General features: G+C 40.5%; 1 protein-coding gene across 7 annotated transcripts in view; it reads left to right on the forward strand.

Annotated features, from left to right (window-relative positions):
* COL12A1 (collagen type XII alpha 1 chain) overlaps window positions 1-12,888 on the forward strand; it is a 171,030-nt gene that overhangs the window by 16,561 nt on the left and 141,581 nt on the right. For 4 of the 7 annotated variants that reach the window (XM_077306567.1, XM_077306572.1, XM_077306580.1 and 1 more), the window contains exons 3-9: window positions 1,520-1,639; window positions 3,362-3,505; window positions 4,247-4,306; window positions 5,381-5,644; window positions 5,784-5,948; window positions 6,867-7,040; window positions 9,359-9,649. The exons of the other annotated variants lie outside the window; for them this stretch is intronic. In XM_077306567.1, the coding sequence (XP_077162682.1) occupies window positions 1,520-1,639; window positions 3,362-3,505; window positions 4,247-4,306; window positions 5,381-5,644; window positions 5,784-5,948; window positions 6,867-7,040; window positions 9,359-9,649 (1,218 nt within the window). The remainder of the gene's footprint in view (window positions 1-1,519; window positions 1,640-3,361; window positions 3,506-4,246; window positions 4,307-5,380; window positions 5,645-5,783; window positions 5,949-6,866; window positions 7,041-9,358; window positions 9,650-12,888) is intronic. 7 annotated transcript variants of the gene reach the window in all.

Here is a 12,888-nt window from a genome sequence, read left to right on the forward strand (position 1 = left end):
ACATGCTTGTGATCATGATGTAAATTAAGAAAAAAATGGGCATTTTCCAAGAAAACCACAAGATATGGCTCATACACAATGCTTGCCAAACAATCTGAAATATTGAAGAGTGTATGGCTGAATCTTATTTGCCTTTGTTAGACCTGTTTAAAATAGTTATTTGCAGTACGCCTACCATGCACTGACAGTGAATCAGGAAAATACTGCATGAATCTGCATGAAGCTTAATACAAGAATATCATTATAAAATATTATTATGAAATGTCTTTGTGTAATGATCCTTGTACATGGAGGCTTTTGTCCATTATGGGCAGCTAAACAGAATACGAATAATCAAATAATAGACCTTTCATATACATACATGCATGATGCTGCAAAAGAGCATATGTGAGCTATTCCTTTCTGTACTGTTCAGCTCATCTTCTCACCAGTTCCCACAAAGTTATTTGCAGTCATTTGTATGGACCACTGGTGCCTTCTTCCTTGTTTTTTTTTCTCCTATGCCTTCTATAAATAAATGTCTATAAATATGTGTTGATGTCTTTCCATAATTAACCATTGTTGTATAAACACCATACTGGCATTTTATGTTAAAATGCCATTCCTTAGTATGGGTACACCTGCTGCAAGGGGAACATTGATAAAAAGAAATGGTAGTTTACACCTCATAAATACTACAGCAAAGAGGTGTAAGCAGCCAGAAAAAGTTTTGTATTGTATTTCAGATATAACAGAAAAGAATTTATATTTTGTTAACCCCTTTGTTCCCAATTATGTGTGTGTATGTCTATACAGTACAGTCTATACACGCACACACATACAAGGTAAACAACTTTGGTGACTTTTTATACCTAAGGGGTTAAACTCCAAGAATATGTACATATATATATATGTATGGCATAAATTGAGCTATGAAACACGCAAAGCTTTACTGCAGTCTCAAAATATATATTTCTCTTTTTCTCTGCCAAGCTTTCAAAAAACAAGTATCAAAGAAATACAAATGTGCAGAGAGAAACTTTAAATGATTTATTAATCTTTGATGTCTCATTATAAGAGGTATTATGTTATTGTTAAATGATCTCATAGTGTTGTAAGCAGGTTGTGATTTGGCATGCTTTTATGAATTGCACCCAGCATGTTAAAAAAACATTCTTTTAATTGTTATGTGAAATGTTTGCATATGTGGTTATTATCTGTGAACTCATTGTACATGTATCCAAATGTGTTTTCTATTGTGCTTGATTTTGCTGGCCATTCTTGAATGACTTGGCAATTCAAGAAACAAACGTTCTGTGCTGTTGTCTGTAATACGTATTCTCTTTGATGTGTTTTGTCATAGTCCATCATCCTGTATCCTCTTTTTGCCAACAACATATCTTTATATGTGTTGGAAACAAATTTATGCAAAGACATATATATATCTTAGCAAGCTTTGCTTTACATCTTTTAAATATTAGTTTGAGAGCTGTTTGTTGAACTTCTAAAAATAATACTATTTGATATAAATCTTTTGCAGTTAATCCACCATCAGACTTGAGTTTTAAAATTATAGATGAGCGTACTGTTCAAATGTCATGGAATAGGCCACCTGATGCAATAGAAGGTTACAGGATAACAGTGACACCTGCTACAACTGGTAAGATTTAGCATTCTTTTAAAAATGATTTTGGGGAGGGAGAACACTATTAAAATAGTAAAATTACAAAGACAACAATGGGGGGAAAGGAAGATGACAAATCAATTATAGAAGTATACAAGTAGTAAATATAAAACTTTTGCAAATCTCCTTATCAAAAGTCTTTAGCTCATTGTTTGCATCCAAAATAATATATACATCTGTATCACTGAAAAAATATATTAAACATATTGTAGCACTTGTTGCTTGACTAATTCTACAGCATTGATCTTATTCCAATATTTAATGAAAGATCATCACTATTTAATTTAAACATCCTTCATGTATTGTTTTCTTCCCATGGATACTTATATGCAGTAAGGTTATCCATCATTTACTTACTTTCCATAACCGAATATCAATTTAAGAACTCCAGGTCTTGTTCTAGGATCATAGGCCCTTAAAGAGACCTCAGCCTGACACCCTGGAAAGCTACTGCCAGTCTCAGTAGACAGTACTGACCTTGATGGACCCTTGGTCTGATTCAGTATAAGGCAGCTTCATGTGTTCATGTGTGGGTGTTCCAGTCAGTAATTTAGCCTTGAAAAACAGATGCTGGTGGTAGGGGGGGTATATTGATTGGGACTGTAATGTTGGGAACAGAGAGCTTAACTTTCCAAAGTCCCTTTTCTCTCCAAATATAATGAATACACACATGCACACAAATCACACAAGAAATAGAACTGCATAGTATAATCAATCTTTGGCTTTGCCTAGGGGCAGGCCTTTATGAAGCTCAACTGCTGGCATCACAAAGTTGTCCATCAGCAGTTTGTAGGCAGTTCAATTGCAGTTTACTTTCACAAACCCCAGCAGTTAGCTACCAAGCGCTTGGCTGTTCAGTCTCTGACCCATTCTGCACTGGTGGCGATATGCCAGGCTGCTGCTGGGTGTTTGGGCTGGGGCAGGTTGTCCTGCTTCTCCCCGGGTCCAGATGGGGGAGCATTCTCCCCACTGCATCTGGTCTGCCCTTGATTTGTGCCTCCAGATGAAGAAGCCAGGGTGGTGAGGTTGCATGCTGCGGGGCGGTGGGAGCTAATGAAGATTAAGAATCAGGAATTGTGTTACAATGCGATACTCGATTCTTAAAAATAAAAAAAAATGCCCCAGGCAGTTCCTCTGCACTGAGCAGCACAGCAAAGCCACCTGGGGCATTTTTTGTCCCTTCTGGGATGCTGTAGTCATGGCCATGGGTGGGAAAGAGCCACCCTTCCCTTCCCCATCGCTCAGTGCCGTCCCTGACATAGGCCCTGTTGGCACTCAGGGCAAACAAGAGCCTGAATCAGGCCAGGCCTGGGACGTCCCTGGCCTGGCCACGACACCATGTGGAACTGGGAATTTGCCCCACCATCAGATGAGCAGTGAGGCAGGGCAAATTCCCGGTCTGGAAAAGTCTCTCTGTGACATCAGGGCTGCCAGGTCTCAGGTAGCCAAAAGGGCCTTACACCTGGTCTGGGACATCAAATTGAAGTAGTCACTTATTGTTGGGTGAAACTCCAGCTTTTTTGCTTTGAAGTACCGTTACTTGCTTTTAGGAAAGCATATGACTTCGAGGCCTCCAAAGACTTTCATGGCATGTAGGCAAATAAGTATTTTCACTGTGCTTAAGTTAACCCTAGTGTCTTTAGAAATTCTGTGTGATGTAGTTATTCTGTGTATTTATTCTATGTATGTTGATTACAGATGGACCTACTAGAGAATTTACCTTAGCACCTAGCACTACCCAAACTATATTAAGAGATCTTCTACCTGATACTGAATATCTTGTTACAATAAGTTCATATGATGATACAGAAGAGAGTCTATCTGTTTCTGGTCAGCTTACAAGTAAGTCCACAAAATAAATCAAGACTTCAATAAGTCATATGTTACCCAACCAATCTAGCATTATCTGACAAAACTTTGTTTTTGCACTTCAAAACAAACTACAAAACATAATTTTTGTACTACAAAACAAAACCACTTTAAAACACTGAAAATTAAAAAAAAAACTTTTGGAGTCTGTGAATGGAATAGTTTGAATCCTGTGAATTTTAAATTTTTTAGTAATTGAAGATGTGGTGATGGCTACCAATTAATGCTGTTTCTGAAGGTCCTCTGTCACCAGGTGTAGCATTTCAGGGAGTAGTTTGGACTGCAGTAGGTGGGGAGGGACAAGGAACTCCTCTTATTAACTGTTAATAGAAATTTGGTACAAGGTCCAAGCCAATCTTTCTGTAGTATGGTATACTACCCAGATAACCAGAGAAAGCTGTGCTTGTAATCATTCTGTGAACCTGTCATGTTAACTTGTGTACTTATATAATTATGTCAAGAAATGTTGCAGAGCATGAGACATTTGGGTAGGAGACAAAACTGAAGTGGAATTAGGGTTAACAGGCCACAGTTAGCAACCTCTCGGAGGAATTGGGGGTGGGGCCTGTTCTACTGGAGTCATGCCAGTATGACGTGCGTAATTGTAGTAGCGTAATTGTAGTAGCGTTTACAATTTGCAAACCTCTTGCAACATTGAAGTCGTGCGGAATGGACCTTGGTTTCCCCTTAATCTTATGTTTTCTGTTGTTCTAGTTCAAACAGGTGGTTTAATAACAACGGGGGAAAAGAAGATTGATGAGGTTCAGTTACAAAGTAAGTATTGAATCATCAAGATGGTGCCATAGTCTAGAATCAGTATCCATTAAAAGCACCCCCCCAGGGAGGAAATTGTACATAAATGGATAGCAACTTTCTTGCCCTTTTCTTAGCATTTGTCTTCATTGGGTAGTGAAATTCTGTACCCTAGCCCAGTGGTCCCCAACCCTCGGGCCGCGGCCTGGGCCATGGCGCCGGTCCGCGGCTCCCTCTCCCCCCCCCCGCAGTAAGAAACTTCCCAGGCCGCAAGCTTGCGGCCCGGGAAGCTTCTTACTGCGGGAGAGGGGGGAGGGGGGGAGAGGGAATCAGGGCTGCACCCGCGCATCGCGCATAAGCGCTTTCGGCCATGCATGGCGCATGTGCGCATGCATGGCCCGGCTGAACTTGCTTCCAACTACGAAGTGCTAAGATATAAATTGTCTTTAGATTCATAGGCATATTATGCTTTATTTATTATATGTGATAGATTTGATTCAAAGAACTTTAAGGGAAACTGGGCTTATGAAATGCATTTTTCCTACTTCTCCCTATCTTCTGCATAATTAAAGGTAAAGGTAAAGGTATCCCCTGTGCAAGCACTGGGTCATGTCTGACCCTTGGGGTGACGCCCTCCAGCGTTTTCATGGCAGACTCAATACGGGGTGGTTTGCCAGTGCCTTCCCCAGTCATTACCGCTTACCCCCCAGCAAGCTGGGTACTCATTTTACCAGCCTCGGAAGGATGGAAGGCTGAGTCAACCTTGAGCCGGCTGCTGGGATTGAACTCCCAGCCTCATGAGCAGAGCTTCAGACAGCATGCCTGCTGCCTTACAACTCTGCACCACAAGAGGCTCTCTGCATGATTAGAATACACCAAAAGCTGTTCTTGTCAATCAGTATATGAGAGGGGGAAAGGCTGTAGCTTGAGTGCGAAGCAGATAAAAATGAAGGATTTCCATTATGCAAATGGAAGTGCTTTCTGCTTATGAAGGAGCTATTGATGTAAACCCAATGTATGTCGTATATGTGTGCATGAAAGAGATGATTAATTGCTGGGCTACACTGGTCTAATTTTGTTAAAATTATGTTCCAGCATGTTCCATTAGTGCTGTTACAGATTTAGTCTTTCTTGTGGATGGCTCTTGGAGCGTGGGAAGAAATAACTTCAAATATATAGTGGATTTCATTGTTACCCTCGTATCGGCTTTTGACATTGGAGAAGACAAGACAAGAGTTGGAATTGTTCAGTATAGTTCAGATACAAGGACGGAATTCAACTTAAATCAGTATTTCAAAAAGAGAGATCTCATTGAGGCAATTAAAAGAATACCATACAAAGGAGGCAATACAATGACAGGTATGGACTTTTAGCTGTTTAATAATACAAATAGCATGCTTGCTGTGCTTATCATATTATTTGATTTTACAGGATTAGATGTGATAAATCTTGATTTAACAGTGGACAAGATAATCATAACTCATTTTGTTAATTTTAGGGGAAGCTATTGAGTATCTGATTAGGAATTCATTCACTGAGTCTGCTGGAGCAAGAAAAGGCTTTCCCAAAGTGGCAGTTGTCATCACGGATGGAAAATCTCAGGATGAAGTAGAAATTCCTGCAAGAGAACTGCGTAATATAGGAGTTGAAATATTTTCTTTGGGTATGTTGAAGTTAATGCAAAAAATGTTACCAGGCATCTCAGGCAAAAGGTTGAGCTTTGCGTTGTGCTTGCTATAACAACACAACATTTTTTTCCTAATTCTGATTACTTGTCTTAGATTTACTTTTCAAAAGTATTGCCAACATTTGGACATATTGGTGATATTTGAATACTTCATAATATAAGTGAAAACACAGTCACCAAAATATCTTCATTATGATCACTCTTAATATCTCAGAAAGGTCCCAGTAAGCAAAATATGCAGTATTTTAAACCATTAACATTTACCATCTTTCCTGCCTGACAAAGAGGGAGCTGCATCCCCTTTGACAGCTAACTGGCTATGCATAGTACTGTGGAACTAAAAGCTATGTGGAAGTGAAGTGGGGAATTGGGTAAAACCAAGTGGAAAAGTTGGTAAGATCCAACCTCCTGCTTTAAAGTAGCTGAATACATTTTATTAAAGAAGACTGCTTTGAATACATCAAGCTTCCCTATCCCGCATCAGACCATTAGTCTACCCATTCTCACATGGAAGCCATGTGAAATATGTGCTCTCCATGGCTGAACCATGGCTGTCCTAGAGGCTGATTATCTTCATTCTTTAAAATTGCACTTAAATACATACTTTTGGATCCACCATAAGGATCTGTGGTACTGGAAACACAGTAGCTTCTTCTGTATGTATCAGCATTGGAGGATACACACATACCATATGTGGCAGCTCATCTACTGCTGAGATGTGCAGGGAAGTGTCCCCAAACTAAGCCAGGAATTTGTTTCCATCTGTTCCTCCCTGTCTCTGAACTCATTGGAGAGGTTGACCCCAAACCTGTAAAGGTCCATGAGCAGTATGGATATGCAGCAATCTGTAGTGTCTGATATTATTTGAATCTGACATTTTTTTTTATATTTTAGGAATCAAAGCTGCAGATGCCAAGGAACTAAAGTTAATTGCATCACAACCTTCCCTGAAACATGTTTTTAATGTGGCAAACTTTGATGGCATTGTGGATGTACAGAATGAAATTATCTCACAGGTGTGTTCAGGCGTTGATGAACAATTGGGTGAACTGGTTAGTGGTGAAGAAGGTAAGAAACTGTAAGTTTTCATAATAACTCAAAAGCATCCCTGTTCAAATACCTACCATTGTGGGGACACCTGTTCTGAGGGAGCTAAATGGCCCCTGGCTCAGTTCTAAAGAGTTAATTCAGGCTTTCTCAACTATCCTGGGGTTTCCACGATGGCCCCAGAAGGGTTTTGCCAACTAGGTTGTAGTTAATTAATTTTAAATATATTTTTTAAAGTTGTAAAAACATTAATTGGGTGCTGTAACCATATATGGTCATGTCTACCGCCCCCAATGATGGGCCTGGAGGGGGAGGGGAGAAGGGACCTTTGTTGGCTGAGATTTGTCGCACATGGTAGCGAATGGAGTCCAGAGACATAAATACTCTTATTTTAACTTAAATGCAGGGGTGGGGGTATGCGGGTGGTGCAGCGTAGGCCTACCCCAACCCTGTTCCTGGTCCAGTGGAATTGGCTGCTGGGCTATTTTTGGCATGGGGGTGGGGGGGGGCAGAGAATGGCATAGACCTGCCCCAGCCCTGTTTCTTGTGTTGAAGGGGGTGGAGGTGACAGAGAGGAAAGGGAAGGCAACTGTAAGCCGCTTTGAGCCTCCTTCAGGTTGGGAAAAGCGGCATATAAGAACCAACTCTTCTTCTTCATAGGCCTGCTCCAGCCATGCTTCTGGTATTGCTGTAAGTGTGGAGGCGATGGAGCAGCAAAGGCCTGCTCCGGCCATGTTTCTGTCTTTTGCCGGGGTTGTCTCATTAAGTGGGAATGTTTGGGTGATGTCACTTCTGTGAACATGTGACTTCCGGGGTGTGGCAGGAAGGTGTGGCCTGCTGACATCACTTCTGGGAGTTCTCTAAGTTTGAAAAATGTTTCAGGTGTTTCTCAGTGGTAAAAAAGTTGAGAAAGGCTGAGTTAATTCAAATACCTCAAAAGGTTTGTGCAGACCCAGATGGGTTTTGACTTACTTTTCCTTGAACAGCTGCCATTAATGCCACTTCACAGAGTTTGCTGTCACAAAAACATTTATCATCATAGGGAGATGTTATTGATCATTCACAATTTAAAAACTTGTTTATTCCTGTAGAATGTTTGTTACTTTTGGACTAGGCTTATGTATTTTAAATGTCAGAGAATGCAAACTCTGAATAGGTGTTTCTGAGTGGACTCAAGTATAGCCATCATTGACTACTGAGATCAATTTGAACTTTTGAAGAGCAAGCTAAGGAGGTATACTCAGAAGTAAGTCTCATTTCATTCAAAGGGGCTTAATCCCAAGAAAGTGATCTAGAATTGCCGCCTTATTGCTCTTCAAGAGTTAAAAAGATACTTCTAGCTTTCTTTTTAATTGTATAACAGGATAATGCACTTAATTATCTAGAAGCTAAGGAACGTTGGTTGTTGTTGTTAGGTGCGAAGTTGTGTCCGACCCATCGTGACCCCATGGATAATGATCCTCCAGGCCTTCCTGTCCTCTACCATTCCCCGGAGTCCATTTAAGTTTGCACCAACTGCTTCAGTGGCTCCATCCAGCCACCTCATTCTCTGTCAACCCCTTCTTCTCTTGCCCTTGATCGCTCCCAGCATTAGGCTCTTCTCCAGGGAGTCCTTCCTTCTCATGAGGTGGCCAAAGTATTTGAGTTTCATCTTCAGGATCTGGCCTTCTAAGGAGCAGGCAGGGCTGATCTCCTCTAGGACTGACCGGTTTGTTCGCCTTGCAGTCCAAGGGACTCGCAAGAGTCTTCTCCAGCACCAGAGTTCAAAAGCCTCAATACTTTGATGCTCGGCCTTCCTTATGGTCCAACTTTCACAATCATACATTGCAACTGGGAAGACCATAGTCTTAACTAGACGCAATTTAGTTGGCAAGGTGATGTCTCTGCTTTTTAGGATGCTGTCTAGATTTGCCATAGCTTTTTTCACTTGGAGCAAGCGTCTTTTAATTTCTTTGCTGCAGTCCCCATCTGTAGTGATCTTGGAGCCCAGGGAAACGTTAGTAGTGTCCTAGAAACCTTTTGGTTGTGCGGGCTAAGGCATCTCATGGAAATCTACAGCCCTTAGGGTGTAGTCCAACGCTTGTATTTTGCATTACCCATTACATCAAAGTATCATGAACAAAGTAGTAAACATAACTCTGGTCACATGTATCAGCACCCTTTATTCAGATCACTGATGTCATAAATGGCTAAGAAATACCTTTAACCAATATTGTCATTTATTTGATCCAGTGTTCAAGTTCGCAATATTTGTTTTGGGGGGGGGGATGCAACTATGTTTGTTCTAAAAGTCAGATGTCAGTCTGTTTATAATTTCATTCTTGTTTTTAATTTTTCAGCTGTTGAACCTCCATCAAACCTAGTAGCTACACAAGTCTCATCAAGATCTATTCGAATCACTTGGTATCCATCTCCTAGTGAAATAACTGGGTACAAGGTGGAGCTCATTCCAATGATAGCTGGTGCCAAGCAGTATTCATTGAGTGTAGGACCCCAGACAACTGCTTTTAATGTTAAAGACCTTTCTTCAGAAACAGAATACCAAATACACGTGTATGCAATGAAAGGATTGACTGCCAGTGAACCAGTGACTATAATGGAAAAAACACAGCCAGTAAAAGTTCAAGTGGGTAAGTTACTAATAGATGAAATTAATGTGCACAATACCAGTTGAATTGTACAAAAACAACAGATTACTGACAATAGACAAAAAAAATAGGATTTTTTCATTTTTTTATTTGCAGCTATATCTTTTAGAAGACTGAACAGAACAGTTTTGGGCCTCTTTATGCTTTGTAATATAAAATTAGTATTGAAATCCAAAAGATTTCTGCTAACCTCTCTAAAAGATACACACTTGTATCCAGACCTGTGACTGCACCAGCAGTTCCACTTGCCAGAATAGAACCTTGTGGTCACACTCCACTTCTTTGAGGCCAGGTCCACACAGACCTCAGGGGAGGGTGGCCCACAAGTAGGATCAGAACAATTACAAAACCCAAGGAAGTAGATAACCCAACCTCTTTGTTCGGTAGAACTGCCACCACCTCTGAATAGTCTCTTAGACTTTCAAGACCCAGGGGCAGCCTTGAGACCTATCAGGGGTTTAACAGGGAACATGGCTCTGTCAAGAGACAAGGCCCACAAGACAAAAAGGTTTTTCTGGTAGTATAGCACGAGTAAGGCAGGCTAGGATTTGATTTAGCTTGTTCCAGAATCAAAAACTATTTTGTATTTATTAAGGTGCACATATGTACTAGTAGTGAAAAAATAAGAACATTGTATAATATTCCTGACTAACACAAGATACTCACGAGAATGGCAAAGTTGTAAGACAGAGTTTCAGAGTCCAAAGTCCATAATACAGGTTACAGACAACATGTTCAAAAGTGTGAACAAAAACCTGAACAACATGATGTTGTTACGATGGAAGATCTTTATGGCTTGTTCCCACATGGGGCTTTGTGCACATAAACCAATCAAAAAGAAATTAGCAATTTATTGATTAACCAATTTGGTTACTAGTGTCAAGATCCTAAGGTGGGTGATGTAATGCTGTCTCATCTAACTCAAGGCCCATTCTCATAACAAGCTAATTGGGAACAACTGAAGCCAATTGTCTTATCAGTATGTGTGGGCAGTGTTAGGCTTCTCAAGGGCACAAGTGCAATTAATTGGCAATACATTGTTGCACTAAAAGAAGCAAAAACTTTCTCATGCGGCCCACAAAGAAATTCACAGGGCCAAAGCCTTAACTAAAGTTTCATGAACAGGATCTGAAGCCATTATTTCACTACAGATCTGCAATTGGATTTGTGTCCAAGACCGTTCCATGATCCTCTGGAGTGGCTTTCTTGGGAGTACAAGGGGGTGTGGTAGCAGGAAGGGAAGGCGATAATGTCTAGTTAGTACATTTTTATTCTATCCTTTCTCAATGAGTCTGAGGACAGCTTACATAGTCCCCCCAGCACTGTTTTATTGTCATAACAATTGTATGAGGTAGGTTAAGCTGAGGGAGAATGAATGGACAAAAGTCACCCTTTGGATTGAGCAAAGGTTCTGTTTTGTGAGGTGGCTTGTTCATAGTTCTCTGGATTCCCCAAACAGCTGAAAGAAACAAAATGAGGAAATAATAATTTACTTGCTAGCGATAGCCAGAATGTAGCAGGAGAAGAATAGCATAATATATAGAAGGATGTACTACAAACAGGGGTGTGTCACCCCCCCTGGTATTTTTTGGGTTGGGTATTTCCTGATCATTTCCTGAATGAGCCTCTTGTGGCGCAGAGTGGTAAGGCAGCCGCCTGAAAGCTTTGCTCATGAGGTTGGGAGTTCAATCCCAGCAGCCGGCTCAAGGTTGACTCAGCCTTCCATCCTTCCGAGGTCGGTAAAATGAGTACCCAGCTTGCTGCTGGGGGGTAAACGGTCATGACTGGGGAAGGCACTGGCAAACCACCCCGTATTGAGTCTGCCATGAAAACGCTAGAGGGCGTCACCCCAAGGGTCAGACATGACTCGGTGCTTGCACAGGGGATACCTTTACCTTTACCTTTACCTTTACCTATTTCCTGATATTCCTGAAGCATTTTAAATGGAGCTATCCAGTGGTTCCAAAACCACAAAATATTTTCAGGATTTTTGGGCCTGGTCATTTCAGATAACCAAAAAATAGTAAAAAAAAAATTGACTGAATTAATATCCCAAAAATACTGATCAGGGATTTTCCAGGTATTTTTCCAACCAGTTTAGTTGAATGCACACCACAACCACAAAATGCCTAAACTGAAACCTTACAAGGATGATGCCCTATTAACACAGACTTAAAAAAGTGGATGTTTTATGGATTTTTATGAAAACGTTGAATAGAATAAAGGAGAATTGCAAACCCCTTTTTCTTAAACATAGAATATTTTTAAAAATGAATAGTGTGTAATATGTATTTAAATGATTCCTTTAAATAAGACTTTAGATAATGTTGAGGTATTATTTTCTGTAATTTGTACTTATAATGATGGTGATGATCATTAAAGAAAGGGATATGAATATATGATTGTTCACACACTTTTGGCAGTGGTTTTTTTATGGGTATGATTGGGAAGTGTAAGGAAATGTGCAATCCCCCCATGATTACAATATACCAAGTAATTTGTCCATATATATACAATTGGATAACCTGAGGGAAGAATTGCACAAAATAACCATGTATACAGCAATTTCACATATTTTGTTAACTTAAATGATGGAACTATGTGTTCATATTTCATCACTATATCTGATGATAATTATGTTAGCCATTCAGTTATGTCCAGCTATGCTAGTCACAAGCCCTTGGGTATGCCAGTCACAAGCCCTGATAAATTAAGGGTTAAGGAAAGACCTGACAACCTAAATTGTCAATATTTTGCCAAGAAAATCCTATGGAATAGCTCTCAAACAATTTCACTATATCTATGGAGGTACTAATTTGGTAAGCTTTGGGTAGTATTATCACATTAGAATTTGCATACATCTAATGAAATCGGGAGCCTCTTGTGGCGCAGAGTGGTAAGCGGCACAAATGCTGTCTGAAGCTGTCTGTCCATGAGATTGGGAGTTCGATCCCAGCAGCCAGCTCAAGGTTGACTCAGCCTTCCATCCTCCCAAGGTCGGTAAAATGAGTACCCAGCTTGCTGGGGGGTAAAACTTTAATGACTGGGGAAGGTACTGGCAAGGCCACCCCATATTGAGTCTGCCATGAAAACGCTGGAGGGCGTCACCCCAAGGGTCAGACATATCTCGGTGCTTGCACAGGGAATATCTTTACCTTTACCTTTAATGAAATCGGTTGGTGCTAGATTCAGGCAACAAAAGTGTATCTCCAGTGGGTAAA

This window comes from Paroedura picta, chromosome 1 (assembly GCF_049243985.1).
Source record: "Paroedura picta isolate Pp20150507F chromosome 1, Ppicta_v3.0, whole genome shotgun sequence".
Lineage (NCBI taxonomy): Eukaryota > Metazoa > Chordata > Lepidosauria > Squamata > Gekkonidae > Paroedura > Paroedura picta.